Raw genomic sequence first — 23878 nt, forward strand, 5'->3', positions numbered from 1 at the left:
TCTCCATACTTTCATATGTTTCTTTCATGAAAACGGAATGTGCAACTGTAACTGATGCAAGTTTAGATTCGTTATGCAATAAAACTGCTTTTAGACTCCTCTTTGAGGAATCTATAAATAGTCGCCAATCCTTCGGATTATAAGGAATATTATCTTCGAATTCATTAACAAACCCGGTATGTCAGCACAATAAGCCCAAGAAGTTATCAGATTTGAAAAATGATAAAAATTGCTTTTCTCGATTCCTGTACCAACTAAACGGCGTATGTGTCGTTAATAAATTTTTCTCTTTTAACCGAGAGCCTAATAATTCTGCATTTTCTTTAGTTAAACCTAAATCACGAATTAAGTCATTTAATTCTGCTTTATTAAATTTTTCAGGTACTTCATTTTTCACGGTGAAATCCAACTGCCATCAATGTTTTGAATTTTAAAATAAAATGGTTTTTTTTATAAATACAATTATAAGTATTTATTCAGTATAAATGTATTATTTAATTTCAATGAAGTAAGAGGTTTTCAGAATTTATTTAAACAAATAAACATAAATACTTTATTAATTTATCATATCCAAATCGCAAAAAATCTGTATTTTTACTTATTTAAAAAATTTACTTTTCAAAAAAACTGTACGTGATACGCAAAAACTGATATTATTTTTGAAATAAGCATGCGAAAATACATAAAAAACGACTATTACTTTTAAAACAAGAAATTGTTGCAGACTGGTGTTATTGATGATGGAAAGCGAATGGTGACGAAAGAGGTGAAGAAGAAGAGCCGGTCCAGTAAAAATTCAAAAGCTGAGATTCACTAAAAAAAGAATTAAAAAAGAAAAGATTATGCAGCCAGTTAGGTTGGATTATAAAGTAATTTTGATCTTTGAATGTTGATCTTTCTACTTTTATGAAGAAATCAAACAGTTAATTCAAACGACTACGTCCAAAAGCTAACCAAACCAAGCGACCAAGAAAAGCGACCAGAATCGGCAAATCTTAAGGATGTTGTTTTCCAACATTGACGATGTAAAACTCTATAAATATCTGGGCATTCGTCAAAAGTTATTATGTGATTATTGTTATGTGAAGTATTATGCAACATACAGCCCTTACATTTATTTCGTTCTATGCAGAAGTCCTTAGATGATATATTTTTAATGACGCTAATGATCTAACATCTCGTTGAATTTAGTTTCTTTCGCTGACAAAAATCAGAGAATTTGGAATTATGACATTGTCTGAAAGATGGTAAAAGATCATTGATAACAGCGGATAATACGCCATTCGATAGGATTATATCTTAAGATAAAATTTTTAAATTTAGTTTGTTATTAAATATTCGCAATGACTCGATTGTTAACAGTAAGGCTAAATCTGAAGTGATTTGATTCACGCCTACTATTTATTTATGTGGTTTTTTCTCGATGATATTTAACATATCGTAGAAAAGAGATTATATAATTCATTAGAAAATAGGAATCACAGATATGAGTTATGAGTATGAATCACAGGCAAACATGTTTTAAAACTCTACAAAGTTTCATAGCTTAAATTGGAACAATACTCAGAAATCAAATCTCATACTGAAAGCATAACTTTAAAAAAAATGTATTGATAATAAAGAAAAGAAGCTTTCCGAGGTCTTAATGTGACTAAAGATATATTCAACACATGTTTTAATAATTTTATTTCTTTCTTGAGCAATTTTCAAATAATATTTACTTTTTCGTTCATGGAATATAGAGAAAGTAGTGTTATCGTCAGAAAAAAGATACGGATTTCTAATTTTGACAGATCTAGAAATTTCCCTCATTTCGGAAAGCATTTCTTTGACATCGCGCTTTTCTGTCTGTCTGTGAACGCGATAACCCCGAAAAAAGCTATTAGCAAGAAATATGAAACTTTCGTCAAATTTTCGATGAAGCACATTAAAAGGAAGTCCATGCCTGACAGGCGAATAACTGCAAAACACATGGACCTGTGCAGATAAAATTCGGTGCACAGATTTAACATCAAAAATGTAGATTCTTATCAAATGTTGCATTAAATCTATCAAAAGATTACCGTCTGTCGATCATACGTGCGTGTAAATGCAATAACTCACAATGTGAAGTCGCAGTTACGGTTGCAATGAACAGTTCTCGAATTTTGGTTTCAATCTGTCGAAAGAGAGCCGTTCGAAATTCATTCACATGATATAGTTTAGGAAAATGCTGGATTCACGCCGAAGAAACTAATTTTGCAATTACTGTTCGTCAATATCATGCAGGGCCATTCGCAATTATTTCTCACGGTTTTATGCAAAAGATATAAGACATTTAGTCAAAAGTATGCAAAGAAGTTTGTTGTCGGTTTCAACTTATTATCTATTTCATCGAAAAGCATCAGGTAATGAAAGAAACTTTGTTTTTATGTTTTACTTTCTGATAATTCTTTTTTTTTCGGTAGAAACTCGCATAAACGTGACGATCAGAAAGTGTCTAAAATCATCTTCCTTAGCTTATTGGATATTGTACACTTACTTCTAATTCTATTTCGAAACTGGAGGAAGGGGAGCGTCCGTTTGTTTCGTGATTTTTTCATATTTAATCGAGAAATTTTCTGTTTCAGATAAGCGTTTTACACGTTTCAAGCAATGTCAGTTAACATGGGTGGAGACCACACAATGCCTTCTGTTGGTATTTAATGTACAAATTAAACTAAATATTTTTAAACCATAAATCTAAGCAATAAAAAATTTCATATTAATTTAAAGTAATTCAAAATTAATTATGGAAAAGAATATATATATATATATATAATCTAGGGTGTGTGTTATCTTATAATCTTATTGGCTCATTTTTTGGCTGTGGAATTTATACTTCTGCATTGTTATTGCGTCGGCTTCATAATTTTGCTCATAATTACCGAAAGGAACAGTATTGAAATTTTTATTTAATGTTCTTTTTATTGATTCAATTTTAATCTTAGATTTAAGCTGAAAATTAATTTTAAAATTGCTGATATGCAGATGAAAAATACTAACTAAGCTACGGAGAATAAAATTTGATTGGGGACTTTTGAGAAGATTCTTAAAGAGTATCTTATTTTATAACGCTACTTTCAAGACTCACTGAACCCATCTCATGGTTACGGTGACCACCTTGGGGTGGAGCGTAATTGGAAGCGGAGATCGATGGCCGATGCCCTGAGGATTAAAGGGAATCTGATCCACGCGCACTCAAGGCTAATAGCGCTCCTCCTAATAGGAAGACTCATTCGAGTCCATTGTAATCTGCGCGATTGAAAGGGCCCTGCGCAGGATGATGGGACTCAATCCGGTTATCAGTAGCTTAATAAATGTTACGGATTACTAATCCATTTCCGATACTCAGGAGTCCGAGCGAGATGAAGACGCGAGCCATTTTTCACTCATCCGCAGAAGGTGGGATATTCAGCCGTAAAACTACTATACTTTGCAAGAGCTTCTTTCAAAGTTTTTATTAAAGATGAAGAACAAATTATTGGAACCCGTAAAAGAATCAATTCAAAATCTCAAGTGTAAGAATTTTGAACCAAACCCTTTAACTAATTTTTTCAGTTAACATTGCTCAGAAAACCGGAGACATTTTATATAATCAATGCAAAAGTTTTCGTCAATCAGAAATTTTTCGACTTTATCCATTTCGTATCGCGACTCAAATCAAATTATGTCAAGAAATAATAAAAAAACCTATTATGTGGCAATTTTTAAATAAAATTGTTTTTATTAGGATTCTAAAAAACGGTTCCTTTCGTGATACATCTTTTGCTGCATAAGAAAAAACATCCCTGCATGTAGGCAAATTAGCTTTTTTTGATACCTGTGTGTATTCACTTTTAGAAAAAATTTTTTTAAAGACGAATAATATTATTACCTATGGTAATTAAAAAATAAAACAAAAAAATAATTAAATGATGAATATAGCGTATGCAGAAATTCTTTTAAAGAAATTTTCACTATGTGTTTGCCGTGATAAGAGTTTTGAAATTTACTGTCTCCACTCATTGCTAGTGTTTGAGATATGTTGGGAAGGAGACTTGCTGGCAGAAAATATCTTCCAACACGCAAGAACTCCCTTATCCGTGCAAGATTAATCGAGTGGGATTAATTGCCCAACATTTATACGATAATATGGCGAAGTGCAGGATGTCGCAAGCAGAATGTTGCAGTGCGCACGGTAAACATGTATCACATTGAAACCTTCTTCAAAGGTGCTTTTTGTCGTTCACATGTATTTTTCCATTTCTATACACAACATCAAATGAATGCAGATATTTCAAAATCTACTGCATTTTCAAGAACAATAAAGGAGCTTTATTTTAATGTCAGATCAATGGACAACATTATTTTATTCCCCCGGGAAACGGTGCAGTGCGCATTACTTATTGTTATCCCGCCCTGCATTTTGTAATCCGTTCTTAGCATCAGTCCAGCAATGCACGTGTAACTGGCGAAGACTGAATTAGAATATTATTTATTGGAAACAAGGAATAATTTAGCTTAAGAAATTGTTAAAAAATCAAGATGGCTCTAGGAGAGCATACTAACAATGAAAGAAAAGCAAAACAAATACTACAGCTTCTTATTTAATGTTGTCAACAGAAGTTTTTTCTATTATAAGTTATGGATAATATATCTGTACTGTATATTCTAGGAACCAGAATAATCTAGATTGATGCCATACGCGTTTAACATAAAAATCGTTTGGTAAACAACAAATTATTTTACCCCCCTCCTTTATCTGCTTTTCGGAACGCAAAAGAACAGTCGGTATTAATTAACAAAAGACATTTTCATTTAATTTTGACTGTCCAGTGACTATCATTGGACAGTCAAAATGGATATCATTGATATCCTAACAATAAATGGATTCTCTCACAAAATGGTCAAAAAATTATTTTTATAATTGGTTTATGTTTCTTGTTATGCACCGGGATGATCCCGGTGTTTAAAAATCATACTTAAATATTTATGACATTATGACTTACTATCATACTTAAACATTCATGACATGCACTGGAAGAAAACATTTGCAAATGAATGCGAAGTAAAGCAATTTCGGAAAATCTACATATCTGAGAACAAAATAGAGTTGTGATGTAAAAAAAAAAAATCCTACATTCGTATTTTTAAAAAAAAATATTTTTAAGACAATATTTTGTACCTATTACTTTTCTCATCAAAACATCAGTTTCTAAACACTTATAATCCGTTTTTATTTTCATAAAACTGGATAATCATTTTAATGAATAATATATTTCATAAATGCTTATATTTTGTTATAGATTCTGCATTCTGTTTATTCCAAACGAAACGATATTCAAAATTTTGACCAAATTAATGCAGATTTTTTTTTTTCATATTTTGAAAATTTTGCTTTTTTCTTAAATTTTAAATTAGATGATTTATCATTAGGTAACACGTTGGTCAAGTAAAATATAAATACAAGGCGCCAGACTACGTACTCTGTCTTTCATCTCACTGCGTTTTGCTATTTTTTTCTGAGTGTTATTTCAATATTGATAATCAAAAATTAAAAACAACTTGCAGAACTGAAATTTTATACGAACAGAAGTAGACAGAGTTCAAGAGATGTCGGAGAATAAATGCGCATGTAGAAACTTCGATCTCAGTGTTTGCATGACTTTCTCTTCATTTTATATTCCAATATATTTCGTGGGATTTCGAAAGATCAGTCACCGGAATTTTTATATTGAGTCCGTTGCAACTAATCCCAGGCCATGCGGAGGGTTGAGAGAGATCAAAGGAGGAGAGGAGGAGAAAAAATCTTGCAATATATTTGGAATAGGGAAAGGAATACAGTTTCGTTGTTAATTTTTTTCTTCTGAAGTCCGTCTACAGAATTTTACCATTCGGTTTAGAGCTGTTTGCGTATGTTTTAAATATCCGAAAAACTTGCATGTATAACAGAATAAACATTATTTGGTTTAAAAAAGTACCTATTTTATTTGAAGTTACTGGAAACATTAATATTAAGTTCCATTAAAAAAAAAAATTAGACATTCTTTTTTAAGGAAGAAAACCGTATAGATTTTCGAAAATGCTCTCGACGGTCATCAGAGACAGTTTTTTTCCCTATCTTTGGTAATTAAGTGTAAATAACGTTGTTTTATTGGAAAGAATAATAATGTTAGCAGAAATTTATTGCCGTAAATATATCGTGTCAGAAAAAGAAACATTTGATTAAATGGTTTCTTTTATAACTATTATCTATTTACGCGAATACTTAGAAATATTGAGTTGACAAAAAATGTCAAATACTTCTAGCAATCAATCAGAAGGCCATGCTTATGTCCTATCCATATTTTTTAACTTCTTTTTTTCCTTATTATAAAATTAGATTATAGTATAGATTATTCGTATAAAAATCTAATGACTTGAGGAATGAAAAATATTGTTACTAACTTTCATTATCTAGTAAACTGGATGATCGTAATTATTATATAGGTGTTAAGAGCTCACTTATTTAGTGAGACCAAGTGCAGTGCGTTACATATACATACTACTGTCTACAGCTTAAAATTATTGCACACTATACACACATGCACGTTCGCGCATTCACTTAATACACACATGTTCGCGCGCGTGCGTATTCACACACACACACACACACACACACACACACGCACAATAATACTAATGTACAATGAAATTCAAGATTTTTTTTTTTTTTAATTTTCAGTATTCTTTTTACAATAAACGCTGTATGAATCTGAATTATGCCGATTTCTGTTACACTAATCTATAACCTTTGGCTGTGAGGACATTTAAAACGGCTTGTGAATTCTGAAATGAAGAATAATTTAATTAAAGTCCTCTACAATGCTGAGAGTCAGACAGAGTAATGGGGACTTGATGATTTCTGCTGTCGATTACATTATTAACCATATTTGAAAAACTAAATAATGAAAAAAATGCTGAATTCTAAAGTATTGAATTGTTGCCAATGAATTAGTTGCAAACGCGTAAAAGTTAAATTTTAAAAATAAAAGGAAACTTAAATCTCTTGGTCAAACAATACATAAAATATAAATCAATTACAAAAAAAGTTTTTCCTATTTCATTCGTATGCCTATTTTATTCTCATATTTAACTTGCATTGTCATTTTTGATCTAAGCGCTAAAATTCAGAAATACCTTATTATCCTTTCAAAATCGACTTGCCATAATCTAAATAATATCTATACAAACTGGTGACCTGATTATATGCGTAACCCTAATAATTTTTATAATCAACTATGTTTTAATTGTTATTGTTTATTTCATATTACTATAATTTAAGTCTTGTATTTTGTACAATCATTTCATGCAATGTGCAGCACTTTATTGAATTCCGAGTGTTATTTTAAAATAAAAAATTAGAACTCCCGAAATTTATTTTCTTTATGTATTATAAAGAAATTACATATTGTGTCTATTGATGAAGGTGCTAAGGATATAATACCGCAATCTTTAAAGACAGCATATAAAAGTTCCTTCTTTGAAAATTATTTTGTCCTTTAGAAAGTTCTGTTTTGACAACAGTTCAGCCATTTGAATGATTCTAATATAGATTACGTAATGTATATTTTTTAGATACTGATAGGTAACTTCTTTGAAAGGAACTAGAAGGAAATAAAAATAGTTTTGTAAGATTTCACTACCTTCCCTTTCAGTCTCGCATTTATAGCGATTCTGAAAAGCCATTTTTTCAAAGGCAGATTTTAAAGACGAGAATTCTCTACACATCGTTGCAAAGAAAAATGTGGAAATATTTTCCCTTCTTTGGAGAAAGTTTGTTTTTAAAAGCTTCGATTAAAAATATAAATTACATTCTTAAAATTAAATTACAAATTACAAAAATAGATTCAATTAGAATTCAAAACATAAAAATCCAACTTTTTTCCGATATACAACATTTTTCAGATTTAACATTTTTCCCCAGGTCATCAAATTCAGAAAAAAATTATTTTATATTGACTTTTTAATATTTAGTTTACTTAGTTATGGTTTAAATTATCACATTATTTGATATCCAGATTTCTACATCATCATTTCAAAACAGTGAAGACTTTTTTTTACGGAACTATTCGTTTCTCACCAATGGGAGAGGGCAAGTGGTTGTTGAAGGAGAGTTCAATTGACTCCTCTGCACGTCCCTAATATCGGTGCCCCTGGTAATGAACTACTTGATGGTGGAATTTTGACACACAAACACCAATAATTTTCCGTAAAACAGTCCGGAGTCCAAGGAACGGAAAGACCGTGTATTAACTACCTTATTAGATCGGGAGACGCTTGTTCTTATCAGAATAACCTTCAATTCTTCCAATTAGACTAACTCTTTTATTTGGCTGCAGAAAGATTGCTTAGACAGGAATCTAACATTTTTGTATAATGCCTAGATCTGGAAAACGATATCTGAGACAGAAAGCATTTTTCAGCCCTCTACCGCCACTTCACCCTCCAGCAAAAGGGCATTTGATCGAAGTGAGATATAACGGCACTATAATCCTGGATTGGATTAAATCGGGTCTCGAATTGGCGACTCTTTGGGCCCGAAGCCAACATTCTCCTCCAGATCACTGCGGCCTCATTGATTTGTTATAAAGCAAGTATGAAGAATGTCAAAATAATTCCCTTGTTATCCATTAAAATACTTTTATGAATAAGGAAGCATAAATTCTTTATCCGGACTTTCGGATTACAACTCAATAACCGCTCTCGTAGCTTTCGAAAACAGCAAAGAAACCTTAATCAATGCTATCTGGTGCAGGGAAATTTTAACTATCTTTCACCCTCTTTTGCCATTGATTAAGTTTAGCTGGGAACGCTCTCTTAAGTTTAGCTAGGAAAAGAACGCTCTCCTTCTACATTTCTTGCTGAAAATGGCATTCTGTTCTCTTTGTTCCTCCCCCTTCAAAGTTTCGTATTCTTTTGTTTCAATGACACTGAATGGTGAAGATAATCAAATTCTTTATCTCTCGACGTTCGCCGCAATCTTTTTGGTTCGTCTGATACCTTTTAAGATAATAGATTTTTGCTCTGAATTCAAAATTTTCTCGGAATGCGGAGGATTGTTCCGTTTCGCCTTAATTTATTTTTAAATGTACTTTTATATCGTTATATGGCACAGAATTGGATGCATTTCAAGTGAGGCGTCTCCTAGAATTAATGCTACAAAAACTGAAAGAATAAACAGCGAGAAGGCTAAAGCAAAAATAGCTGCGCTCTTTTCGTAGATTTTGAGTTGTCTTTCGATAATTTTTTATATCTTATAAGTTTTCTTTCTGGGGATGGATTTTCAAATTTTCTACTTCATGTGTTTCTTCTAAGAGTATATCTTAATAGATTTTCTTAATGTGCATAACCATGGTTATTATTAAAAACCCCATTTTTTTCAAACAAAACACAAAATTTACAATCATAGGTGAAAACAAATTATGTTATAAGCTTGAAAGTGCAATACACGTAACATTATTAAAACATAAAAATAAGAAATCTAAATATTTCATATATATTTTTTTCATAAATTGGCGGAATTGGAAATCTTGTAATGATTAAGGTTGCATGTAGTTGTGGCTGACACCAATTATTGCGACATGTTAGAAAAATAATTTTATTTACTTTTAAACTTAAGAAATTAAACAATTGATCTACACTAAGTAAAGATTATTTTACAGTGAATTAAACTATTCACTACAAAATATCCTCCCAGTGACGAAGGAAACGAAAATTACTTGGAAGTGAATGCAATCATAAGAAGAAAGTAATTACATATGAATTGAAAAATGAATAACAATATATTGAACAAGAATTATAGAATATAAAAATGTTTTAAATTTCCTCGCTCAGTCACTTAGGAAAATGAACAACTCTGCCATATGTGGTTATTTTTAGAGTTACTATTTTGCTGCAAATTTCCGCGTGGCAAAGCTACTTTTGGTGGTGTTTCCGAAATTTCATAGGCAGGTTTGCATCTGTCTAATAAACAGTTACATGGTTACCATTTATATCTATTACAAAATTTTTACCTGTCTGAGATTTGACAAAGTGAGGTCCAGAATAAGGAGGAGTTAATGTTGGTCAAACTCTATCATTTCTATGGAATATGTAACTGCATGAAATTAAGGATAGCATTCACTACAATCCTCTGAAAAATAAATATTGACAAATTCAGATTTAAATATTTTTGTAGAAAAAGAAGAAGAAATTTTTTTCGACGTTTTTCTGAAATCAATTATTGTATTATAAATCGTTTGTTTCGGTAGCAGATTGGAATGTGTTTAAGTATGCGTTGCGATTTCCTCCCATTTAGGTGCAGCTTGAAATGGTGCACCAGAAATTTATAATTGCGGTAACAGAAAAACTTCATATTTTTTAAAAACTTCTTAATCGTAACATGCAAAAGGTAGTTCATTAATTAGGTAAAATAGTAGAATTATCAAATGATTTAAAACAGAAAGTAACTGTATTCGACACTGTTGATGATTTGAGTAACAAATTAAATATTTTGTTGAATAAATGTTTTGAAAACCAAATGATTTATTTCTCGAACGATTCCATGGCTTTAATGTTATTTGGAGAAATTTTCTTGCTTTCGCGCTTGAAACGCGATATTTTTTTTTTATAAATGTTATTTCTTATTAAGGTATTTTGATATAGAAAACACTTGTTAATATTCTTTGAAACTTTAAAAAAACTCAACTTTAAATGAATTCAACGAATTGATTTATATTTCTGAACTGATCAATTCATATTTACAGTCATTTCATGAGCCATCAAATAATTCCTCTAAATAGTAATATATCATTCGAATTTCGAATGGCAATTGCAATAATACATTTTCAATTTATAGGAAAGAGGCATCGGTATTTGTTGATGGTAATTCGGAAACGCAAAAGGTAAATTAGAAGACTCTGATCTAGAATTCATTCAGAACTCGAATGTGAACACGTAATTCCTATTTGGGTTCATTCTTTTTTTTTCTTTCTTATTTCTTATTATTTTATTAGATTCACTTCTGCATTCTCTCGAATGAGCACAAATTTTTTTCCCTCCCCAACAGGGAGTCTTGTTTTTGCAGAAAGTGCACGCAGCTTCATTTAAGATGTTTTTTGTCACCGCTCGGTTTCTTCAAACTCCATTTTATTTAAATGAATGACCATGTTATGGCTACAAACTCATGTTCTCTTAATATCGAATTCGGAAGTAAAATTTATTTTTAAAGGTTTTTTTTAAAAACTTTTTTAGGAGATTGAAGGATTTTAACTTTGTACAGACCTATACAGTTTCAACCATCGTTAAAATACAATTTACAGGGAAAGCGGCATTTTAGTTTGTAACAAAATAATTTTAAACCGTTAAAGGCTCAAATACTTATTATTGGTATAAATATAAGAAAATGTATTATATTAATGCACAACTACAATGTCATCATCCAATAAATGCGTTTAAGTAATTTTATAGATAAAGGAAATTGGATCCCAAATAACCTAAGTGTAAAAGCCTTCGAAGTGATTTATGTCAATTCTTCCAACCTCTTATTTAATGAACAAATTCATTGTTCTTCATTTCAGACATTATTTTCTTCCATATCCAATCACTCTATCTGTAATCGAAAAATTAAATTCTCTAAGTTGTTTGCTTATCTAGATGTTAAATAAAATCTGTTAAAATAATATGCTCAATTGATTAATCACCATGCATCATACTGATTATTTCCCTATCAATTTGGATGTCTGCATATGTTAGAAAAAAGAATTATTTCTTTTTTTAAGCCTCTAGTAATTTATTTTCTTAAATCCTCCCTTTTCATTTTATATTACACTTTTATTTCCACTCTCATTCACTGAATGTGTTTTCTTCTGTTGCAGATGTGTTCTCCAATAAAGTGGTGTGCGAGGGTGAAAGACTCCGCTTAAGGTGTCACCGAAATCTCCGGATCGTCATCTATTCGGCGGCCTTCGGTGCCACCCACTACGGAGTACCCGAGTGTCCGCAGCCGGAAGGGGAGGGACGCATCGAAGGCAAGTTCAATTTTCTCTCTGTTAAGTATAATAAATGAGCAGCCATTTTATAGGTGAACGACTCATTTCTGCCCAATTGAGCGCTGCAGAATAAGCATTGTAACCTGAAATGTATTTGTTGGGGAAAGAGAAGCTTGTTAAAAAAAAAGTGTAAATTATTTGAGTTCAAAACAAAAATAAATATTTAAGGATTACATTCGGGTCTTTTTATCTATGTCACAACACATAGCTTTCCATTTGCTGGCAATTCCAGCTTTCATACATAAGAGGAGTGCATTTGCTTAAATTTGAAATTCAAATTATATATACAGATGAAAACTGATATCATATAAAAGCCATTTATAGATTCAAAGTATGTCTTCATTTCAGCCTCGTACACGCCGTGTCCATTGTTTACCCTTGTATTGTTCAGACTGCTTTCAATGCTCTGTCACTATTCTTCTTGGAAAATGGAATCAACTGGCTTATCAAACTCACGTCTTACAGCCAGTCATTAGATTTATATAATCACCCATTTCAGATGACAAAAAATTTGAAAAAGGCTGCATTATTTCAAATTAAATTTATTTAAGAAAATTTCAAGCTGTATTTATCACTGTATTTGTTGACAGGGCGATTTAATTTCTATCAGAAGATCGTTAATGGTGGCCCATAGAGACATATAACATAAATAGTCGCACAGAAGGTACAACATAAATTCGAAAAAAATAACAATTGCAATTAAAAACAAACAAAATTAATTGCATACTATTTCAGGTCTGAGTCGTATACTACTCTAGGTAATGAGTGTTAAATTAATTAAGATTGGCTTTTTCTATAAGGAGTGGGGTTTTCTATATATGTAGGCAAACAATGGTTGTCTAATTATGGTAATTTATTAAATATAATAATTAATAAACAAGTTTTAATTTCTGAACGCATTTATCTTATGAAATAAAAATTTTTGATTAACCCTTTCTATCCTAAATGGTACTCATTTAGGATAGAATGCAGTTGTTGTCGTCTATATACGTGATGAAGTCATAGTCAGGTTATATTTCTTCTTTCAAGTAAAATTCACTTCCTTGAGGAATTATATTCATTCGTTAGACTGAAACATTTTTGGGGTTAAGAGGTTGCATTATAAGTGTGTAATTATAATGCAACAGTTATATTCGAATATGAACGAATTCTATGTGGAAAACATTCTTACAATGTATTGTTTTATGTAATTAAAATGTATTAAAGGCTAAAATGAATGTGATAAATTGATTCTATTGAAATTATCATTATTAAAAGAATGTGGATACTCAGTAAAATGGAGAGAGTAAAAGTCAAAGATCATCAAAGGTAATAATCACATCCCTTTTTCCTTGCAAGTCCTTTTTTTAGAAATTTATTTATATAAATGAACGTTTACTTAAGTATGATTTTAAAAGCTCTGATGTGCCAGACTTGAATCCATGCGAAATCGAACTGCAACATCTCATAAGGAATACTTCGAAATATAAGACACTTCCACACTGCTGCGATCTTTGGTTTTCGCAACAATAAAACAGAGGTATGCATGTCGCGAAAAGTTGACATCATTTTTTCGTTAAAATTGCCAAGCCATTATAACTATTCCAGATACATTCTTGTATCGTGTATTACGTACATCGCCGACAAGAAAAAGAAAGGACATATAGGATGAAAATTTCCTTGCAATAATGCAAAATAGAATATTATTTGTAAATACATAAACATTAAAAGTTAGAAAAGAAAAGAATATTGTCTAACTTTTAAAAACAGTTATTCGTTCTTAAGAATGAAAGTGTACTCAAGATTAAAATCCATGCAAAGCTGTTCCATTTTGAAATTCTTTCTGCAAATCTTCCGAAAGGGATTTTCAGTTCTGCAGTCAAACGCAATATAATTCCTCTGAAAATTTTGGTGACGAAACTATGCTACACAAGTATTGCTAAACCCTAAAAAGGTTCACTTAACATAATTTCATTCATGTGCATCCACATTGAATAATCATTAAATCATTAAGGAGACTCAACATTAAAGAAACAAACTAAACCAGAAGAAATGTTTATCACTCGACATCTTCGTATACAAAGAGTTTGGTGCTTAGCTTCGAATAGCAACGTAAAAGATAGAGAATGCGTTTAAAATGATTTCTTTCAATCGACTGAATTCAAAGTTGTTGCTGATGGGAATGGGGCATTTGCGCTCAATAAATTATTCCCTACCCCTGTTGCATTGTAGGTTTACTGGGATTCGGACCTTTGGCAAGAAAACCTGGCGCGCATCTAGAGGGGTGACGGTTTTTAGTTTTGAATAGCTGCATTTCCTGTCGGGCTAATGGGTGATAATGAAATGGTGATAATTTTTGTAAACATTTTATTTGATCTTGAATTTGTGAGATCTTGTACATGATAATTAATTCTATTATTAATAGAAAAGTAAGACTGTTTTATCAGAAAAATAAATAGCGGAATTAAATGCATTTAAAAAGAAGTAAGATATAAGAGAATTTATAGCTATTTTATTTACTAATATTTAAACAATCTCATATTTCTGAATGAATTTCCTTGAAAATCGCTATTATCTACACTCATAAAAGGGAAAAAAGGTATGTGTATGTATATATATTACAATAGTTCACTTAGCAATATCTTTATTAAGAAAGTAGCCGCCTTTGGTGACCAGCAATTCGCCAGTATAAAAGATCTCTAAAATTTTCAAATTTATTTTATGTAACTTGATTTCTTAATAGCTTTTTCTGTAAAATATTTAGCTATTAAAATTTCAGATTTTGATAGTTACATAATTCAGTCATACTATTATGTAGGCCTTAAACAGTTCTATTCATTGTATTACTTACTAATTTCTGTCAGAGTTCATAAAATTTGCACATTAAATTAGAGTGAAAATGTTAAACTGCAATTAATATAAAAATATTTTTTACTGAAACCAAGCATAAATTTTTTTGAATATGAAAATTGAATGTAGAGTCGCTCAGCATTGAAGTTGTATATGCAATGCAGAATAATTTTTGTAATTTATACAATATCTTAAAGAATTACTCAACAAAAATTTCTCTAATTCATCGTAAAATTCAGTTTTTATTTTTACTTTCAAAACATTTAAATGATGCAAATGAAAATATTTTATTTGACTTCAGTCAATAAATGTTCTTATGAAAAAATTATGAAGTTTAAATTTTACACAGTGCTTTTTTCCTAAGGAGTCATATTCTGCGAAATACTCTTGACAGTTCAACTTCTAACTCAAGTTCAATAAATAAACATTCTATCTTCTGAGATCAAATCTGTCAGTTTTTACATATCAATATTAGAACAATCAATATTTTCATAATCATAAGCCAATCACTGTTGAGAAATCCTGGTAAAAGATTGGCGTATCTTCTTTGAAACGGACTATGAAGTGTTCTAAAATCGCCAATTTTTATAGAAGAGTGATATTCAAATTTCATAAATTATTTAATTTTAATGAATGATTTAGTTGATTGAAGTGCAAAGTTTTTTATTTAACTCTTAGCGCTCCGAAAAGTAATTAGATGCATAAATATTTGCCGAATAAGAGAACTTGTTCATTGCTCCGAAAAATTAATATATATGAATTTTCACAGAAAATTAATCTACATATTTTTACCACTCTTGAGTATTTTTATCAGTCAAAATTTCATAAAATAATTAAATAAAACGACAAAATGATGCACTGTCTTGAATGGCTCCTGAGAGGAGAGATCGAAGTGCTAAGTGTTAAAATATTGATGTCTCAAAAAAATTTGTTAAATAAGATTCAAAGGTTAATGTAAAAGGGTAAACATGTAAAAGGATTACAAAGGGTAATGTAAAGGACCTATGTAAAAATTTAAAATTCTTAATTCATCGGAGTTGAACTCAAGTAAGTATTGACTCAAGTAACATAAAATATAATTGTTTAGTTCATTTAGACCATTTTGTTAGTAGATGCATGCCCCTGATTAAAATTAACTGATGGGCGCTGATTACAGTGATTATCCAATAGATATATTAAACCATGTTTGCCTTAAATTTAATTGTTTGATTTAATTAATACTATAGATATTGTAAAAGGTCATACAAATCTTTTCCTCCATTTACTTTTTAGAAAATATACTTCAAATTTTTTCGCTTCACACAGACACTTGCAAAATTTATACTTTTATATATTTAATTTACAATAATAGTTGATTTATTTTTTTAATTTCAACTTCTGTCAATGTGATGGCAACAGATTGATAAAAGCTAATTTTTTCCCATTGACGTGCTCTTGTAGATTAAATTTTATTTTTATTTTGTGCGAAATACATTGTTGGAAAATATAGTTAAAATATTTCTTTAAAAGCTTGTTAAACACCGAAACTTAATTTGTGGATTAAAGCATTGATCCAAATTTTTTGAGTTTTATCTGAATGCAAAAATCAATTTTGTGCTCTAATTTTTCGGAAGTTATAGCGTTTTAATTTTTAGAAAGTGTATCCATTTTTAAATCCTGTTACTCCTTAATGTAATAAATTATTGTATGTATAAGGATCAATGTTAGTGAAATTAATTAATATTAGATAAGAATGTTATCTGTAATGCGCATAAACAATGCTGAATGAGAAAGTTTTTGTATTAGTTGAAATTTAAACACTTTCGTTTTTCAAGTTCCCCTTTTTGTTGAGATTACTGAAAATTAAAAGAGATGCATTGTATAAGATGCAATAGTATAAGGATTTTAGAACAGTAGTAAATGTTACATGTCCAATAGAATTTGAAGTTACATATGCTCTTGGGAGTAAGCGATCAAGAACAAGCTAAGTAAATTTAGCAACCATAAATCTAAATTATAAAATTAAGTTGGTTGCTACTTTCATAAAAACTTTTAAAAAATGCTTTTTAATGTGTATTAGCATTTGTGAAACAATATATTTTACAACTATTTTTTTTTTTCAATTCATGGTTTAGGAGTAATCATAATTTCTATTCTGAAAAAAGTAACGTTCCTACCAAGCTATTCAATTGAATCTCTCAAACTTTTTTAAAAATTTTAGTTACATACAAATGAACAAAAATTGCGGATAAGCTTTCAGAAATGCGGAATAGTTTTGACTATGCTGAATGTCAGAGACAGAGGTGTTTTTTTTTTCTTTTTTATTATTATTATTTAATATTAGTTTTTTTTTTTTTTTTTGTTAAATGTAAGTGACCATATAATGCATATTGTGAAATATTGAAAAAGAATTATTTAGAAATTATATTCATTTTTAAAAAAAAAGTCTAACGCCTTTCTATTATTTTCATATTTTTTTATGTAGCCGTTTAGATGTTGCCTTTAAATGTCGTTTACGGTACATTGGATTATGTATAGTTAAATCTGACAGTAAATAAGCTAGAAAATGAAGTAATATATTTCAGATTTGAAGGAATTTCAGTAGTTATTCAACATTTTCTTATTAAAAATATGTTTTTTTTTCTCCTGAGAATTAACCAGCAGCTGTTTTTAAAATTATTATTAAGTTTCCTATCATTTATTTTAGCCAGCCAAAAAGCTTATTATTTTGCAAAAAAAAAAAAAAAAAACTTATTTAAACAGTTTTAACGTAAAAAATACATTAGCTCATTTCAAGTATCAGCTTGTGAAATATATATACATAAAGGCATACATACATATAGAAAGAACTAAACATTATTGATATCCATTAAATTTGAATTTAAAGCCCTTTCTATGTATTTTTTTTCATTTTGTTAAATAAAGTTAAACCGTAAGAGATATAAAGATTAAATCCTCATAAAACTAAAAATTATAATTCATTTTATTAGATTAAATTTGTATTATGCACATCAGAATTATAATTTTAATAAATGTCTTCCGTGTGGGAAAATTATAAACGTATTCCTTTTAATAAATACATTTTAAAGCAAATTTCTCACACTTTATATTTATTATTTTCAACACTCGTCTGAAACGGGGTAAGGGTCATCAGCATTTTTCTCAAGGAAGTTTCGTTTCGTTATCAGAGACAAGGAGTATCATTCTCACTCATAGTGAGTTGATTACCATTTGGCGTACATTGTAAAATCGCCAAATCTTACATGCAAAGATAAAGTTTATAATGTGATAGCCTTTCTTGACACTTGAGAGCAAAGGGGGAAATTTATTGAATGCAAATACCACACAACCGTTGCTGATTCACAATTTTGATGTGAAGTCCATTTAAAATGATTTCTTTCAACCGACTGGGTTCGAAATTGTTATATATTCACAATTTTGATGTGAATACATACTAAGTTTCTTTTATCCATCCGTTTTTGTATTCAGATACCCAGATAGGATACCATTCATGAATAAATGAATCGTTAACTAGATATTGTCCTATTTGACATTAATGGCTCATAATAAAACTAAATGCTAAATTTGATTTTTCTAGCTTATTGAGTTCCTCTGTTACCTTTCTTTGAAATAAGCAAATACGATTCCATTTTTTAAAATTCTTTTCTTTCTGTTCAGGATGGTCTAAAATTCGTATCTAATCTTGTAAGTGAGATATTTTAAAGAAAATAATATTCTATACTTTCTTAAATGAGGAGGCGGAAAAGTAAAACTAACCGTCATCCCTGTGAAAGGACGCTTTCCAGAAGGTCTTGCTGAAGCTATTACAAGGCATAACTGTTCATTTGGCTTTGTGAAATATTGTGTCACCTGAATACTTAAATTAAATCTCCGCAACAAGAATCTCAAATTTATCTGCTACGTAATGAGTTTGTCATTAGTTGAAAGTAAAATTTTAAACACTCTAATTACGTAATCTTCTCGTTTAGAGATCAGATATGCCGTTGCATAATTCTTTAGCCCAAAACGAAAGATTGAACATAAAGATAAGATCGATTATGGCTCGTCAAATTCCAACCTGCTGTTCTACATTCCGGTAACGTCTTTTCAACAAAGTAACCCTTTCATGCGCGAGTAGTTAATAGGATTTTCTCTTCAGTTAATAGACGTTCACTTGAATTTCTCTCTGCTGAAGCAAAATCCGCTCTCAAATAAGGGAAAAATTGACAACTCGCTCCGTTAATCTCTGCCCGAATGTTGGGAGCGGTAACTACGCTCGTCGATAAACTCCCCGGACTGGAGCAGCTTGCCCGAGAGCAGGCTCGGACGACTTCATGAAATATTCAAGAAAACTCCGACGACAACAATAACAAAAACAACAAAAAAGAAAATTCTTCGGCTGAGGGGAAAAAAGGGAACCATGTTTACGTAGAGTGACGAAAATGCAGATTTAACGTTATTTACCGAGCATGGCAGCCCCGAGTCGTTTGGCATTGAAATGGGTCGTTTGGTTTTCGGAGATGAGTCGCACCCTCTAGGAGGTGAAAGGCGTTATCGCGTTCGATGTTGTTCTCACATCGAGCGAACGTGGATGGTCGTTAATTTGTATCTCCATCAAAATTCAAAATTAGGATCGATCCACTTTGATGAAGGCGGGGAAATTTGCAATCTGCGTTGCGTGCAAGAAGATTATTTTGACCGCATTTAAATTTTATAACAACTGGCAGCTCGGTGGGAATGACTGCTCAGCGTCTTCAGTTCACAAGGTGCTCAAAAACATGCCACACATTTTTGTGGAAAGGTAAAATATTTATGAAAGTAGCAAGATATTCGTTAAAATCTCAATTCCTGCGATTTATTCTTACTTTTTATTTTAAAGTGTGCACTGTTTTATAATGTTCCGTTGAGTTATTTCTATTTCAATAATTATTCTCACATTGGAAGTAGTAGTAGTTGTTGTTGTTTCTAATGGCACTTGCGATGGACAAGCTCGCTGACTAAGTCAGCGATTTTAAGCCAATGGAGCGTCTCTTGTTTTTAGTAGCGCCAACTAAGGCCAAGAGTACGTCTTAGCTACTCACGCATCACTTATTCGCTTGCACAATCCTTTACATTGGAAGTTCTGCTGCTGATTAATATGTTGGAGTATATTTAATAAAGAAATATTCTAAGATATTGATTACTTTTTAGATATAATATTTAATTCCATCAAATAGGCTCTGAAATGTTTGAGATTTTTATTTTCTGCCCCACATTAAAAAAAATTCTTTTGTTCAGTTGTTGGAAATGAATACTCAACGTAGTATTATATACAAACAGGAAATGTACCTCAATCGTGAAATCATGTTCACTAATTACTAAATTTCTTCATGTCATTTGGATATCATATTGATTTTTTTCCATTGTTATTATTACTACAAAAATATTGTTAAACAAAGTGATGCTTGAAAGACCTACGTAAAATTTGACAATGATTAAATGCAATAATTATGATTGTAATCTACTTTTTTAAAAGACTGCCATTAAATACTACAATCATAGTAAAAATTACTTCTTGTTCGAACCATCTTCTGGTCATTTGGAAAGGCATTGTTGAGTTTTGTTCGTGGTACGAAAACAGTTTTTTTTTCAGAGCTATTTGAGCAGTAACATAAAAATAAATATACATAAAACTGCGTGAAGCTATTCTCATTAGATTGATTAAATCTTAAAATTATGTAAATGACGTGTTGATGAAACGAAGTATTGAATATAAAATTGATTGCCAGACTCATCATGGGATAGTATAGAATCGCAGCTATTTTAAATGCAATAGCTTTCATCAATGTTTTTTCACAAAGTGTGCATCCCTTTTTGTGATTCACTTATAGAGAGTAATGATTATAGTGTAAGTAGCTGGCATTTTTGGTATTAATGCTGCTAGTTGAAAGGTCTTCAGTAATTATGCAGTTAATATTTCAGTAGCTTCATAATAAGAATTTTCTTATTTTAGTAATTTTATATTATCTTTTTTATATTTGTCATTTTGCATTAAGTACTTATTTTATTAATTTCGTATTGATACAGTATTGACTATGTTTGCTGAAACATCGTGTTATATTTCAAGGTTACCGCCTCCTAAAATTAGATACTTTTTTTAAAAAAATTTTATGAATAGTTTGGTTATTTTGAGTCAATTTTCGTTTCTACATCTTTCACTACAATGGTGACTGCTATACGTTTTATACTGTAATGATTGTTTGCTTTCTGCGCCCAGTAAGAATTATTAACCGGAAATAGCCAATAAGAACTATTGTTTTCCTTATGAAATGTGCACTTACTTTAGAAATATCTTGGAGGAGCCAATTAATGAGTCCTAATGCATATCTGAGAACCATTGAAATCTCAGCCTAAACTAATACGATGACGATGATACTCTTTATGATATGAGTTCCGATACTCTTCGAAGTAAGTCGGGTTATTTTGAATAAGTCAGAAGATATTGAACTCGAGGGCAACGAGGCACAACTGATACAGAAATGCAAAGTTATTTAAGGTAATTTTAATTAAGAATGAGGAATCCTATCGATCTTTATTCCAGTTCAGGCAATAAGTAAAATAACTTGTCTTTTCCTCCTAAAATGGGGTATAAGTTTATACTGCTAGTTCTTACTGATTCATAGCTGAAAATTAGTTACTGTTTGTCTCTTCTGGCTGCTTGCAAATAGCTCCAACTTATTTATTTCTATTTATTGCTCAATCCCATTACCTTTTGAATTTCGATATTGTATTTGTTGTAAAAATTTTAAAATTTGTAATATCCATTTTCAAGGGTTTAACTACAACTGTGAATGTAGTGATTTTAAAAATTTTAATCAGAATTTTCACTTAACAGGATTCTTAAAACAAGCCCTGTTACGTCACCACAGTAAATGTCCTGCCGAATCGGGTAATGAGAAGTTGTGCACAAGCTCTCTTTTTAACTAGTTAATAGAGTGAAAATGTTATTCAAATTTGATTTTAAAATAAGTTAATTGATCTTTTCAAAATGTTTTTCTTGTTTATTGCTCCTCTGTATTAATTTTAGAAAGCTTCCTTAAGTTTCTACTAATCGCAAAAATCATTGAGGGTCCGGGATAGTCTGGTTGGTTGGACGTTGGATTCGCGTCCCTTGTGTTGAAAGGGCCTTCGAACACTCTCCATGTGTGTGGTGACTGGCGCACGTATAAATCTGTCGTGGTCACAAAGTCCTCCATTCGTGAGTAATACCACTGGGAGTACTGGTTCAGAGGTGATCGTTCCCTGATTAAGGTCTGGATGAATGAATGAAATGCATGATTGTAATCCGCCCCGTAAAAAGGGTTGTCGTACTCTTGACCCTAGTTGGCGCTACTGAAAAAACAAGAGATGCTCATTCGGCTTAAATCGCTGTCAGATTGACAGTTTGGAATAGTCAGTGGGCTTATAAAGTGCCATGAGTCACAACAACATATTTTTTTTATCAGTCAGCATAAATGTTCTAAGCTAACATAAACGTCTGTGGCAGGTTTTAACAAAATCTTGAAGTCAGTTGCAACATATTGCATCTTCCAAGGTTTGTGTTTGATTAATCTTGATATACATTTTGCTTTAATTATAATATGCACTCTCAAAAATCTGATCTCTAGTGGAGAATTCACTCTGAAAAAATATTAACAGAAGTTCACTTCAAAAAAAATTATATATATTTTATAAATGATGTAAAAAAAAATGTTGCACTTATTTTAAATGAATTTTAATGCATGAAATGAAGCAATAAATTGTTATGGCAACTCCTCAGCCTAATATATGAATTTTAAAACTAAGTTTACCAGAAATAGATACAGATGCGAAAAAAACACACACACACACCCCATTTTTATTCTGCAATTGTTTATCATACAATCACGTAAAGTTATATTTGGGAGAAATTAATGTAGTCTTAAAGGCCCATATGTAAATATTTCAAAAAGGGCCATTCATGTAAATAAGAAGAAACTTCAAAAATTCCAATAGCCATAATTGTTTCCTTCAAGAAATTTCTGTTGAAACGAAATTTTTGACTGCTATTTATATTTTGAAGAATAACATAGTTATGTAGAGAATATAAGGTTTTAAGGTATTCTACACGCACACACCACACACACACACACATTCGCACAAACACACATATATTATATTGCTTTAAAGTAAATTTTAGCATGCGGTATAATCAAAATTAGTGCTTGTAATTTTTTCAATGACGAAACTTCTCAATTTTTTCCTCAGTAAATTAATGGATAAGGCCTTTTTATGTGCGCAGGAAAATTTTAATTCATTTTTATTTAAGAGTAATTTTCCACTGCATTGTGATTTCTCTATTTCTTTTAAAACAATGCAATTAATTGTGATAAATCAAATTTAGAATTCGCATTCACAAGTTTCAAATTGGTGTTAACTTTTTTTTTTCATGCGGCATTATAAATGATTTTGATGATACATTGCTAGTATCAAATATTATTTTCTATATTGTTATAATGTAAGAACGTATAAAAAATATATGTGCTGGTAAGATATCTGAAATTAAGTAAAAAAAAAAACCTTTATACTTTATTTATAATCACTACTTTAGTTAGAATCTTTACTCCTCGATTCATAGAACGTGATTTACAAAATGCAGGTAGGAATAAAATTGAGAAATATACCTCCTAAAGAATACTTTGCAAGACTGTAACTATGTAATCTCCATAATGCACTGGTATGCAGATGAAAATATTTCTTCTATGCATAATAAGAAAGAAGCCATTCTTTTTTATTTAGAATTTATTAATGTTTGTTTTATGAAAGCGAGTGTTTTTACAAAAATCACAATAACTCTCTCAACTCAAAATCTGCCTAGACTATAATTATAATTACATTACATATTTTCAAAAGCAGAATTAATTTCAGAATTAATTTTTAATTTCTATCAATACATTGTTAGATTACGCAATTAGGATTGATATTTTTGATGTAAAATATAT

The 23878-nt window shown here is 30.5% G+C and overlaps 1 protein-coding gene across 6 annotated transcripts in view; it reads left to right on the forward strand.

The window, feature by feature from the left end:
- LOC129975875 (protein eva-1-like) overlaps window positions 1-23878 on the forward strand; it is a 584415-nt gene that overhangs the window by 438939 nt on the left and 121598 nt on the right. For all 6 annotated transcript variants that reach the window (XM_056089133.1, XM_056089131.1, XM_056089134.1 and 3 more), the window contains exon 4: window positions 11898-12050. In XM_056089133.1, coding sequence (XP_055945108.1) covers window positions 11898-12050 — 153 coding nt within the window. The remainder of the gene's footprint in view (window positions 1-11897; window positions 12051-23878) is intronic.

This window comes from Argiope bruennichi, chromosome 7 (assembly GCF_947563725.1).
Source record: "Argiope bruennichi chromosome 7, qqArgBrue1.1, whole genome shotgun sequence".
Lineage (NCBI taxonomy): Eukaryota > Metazoa > Arthropoda > Arachnida > Araneae > Araneidae > Argiope > Argiope bruennichi.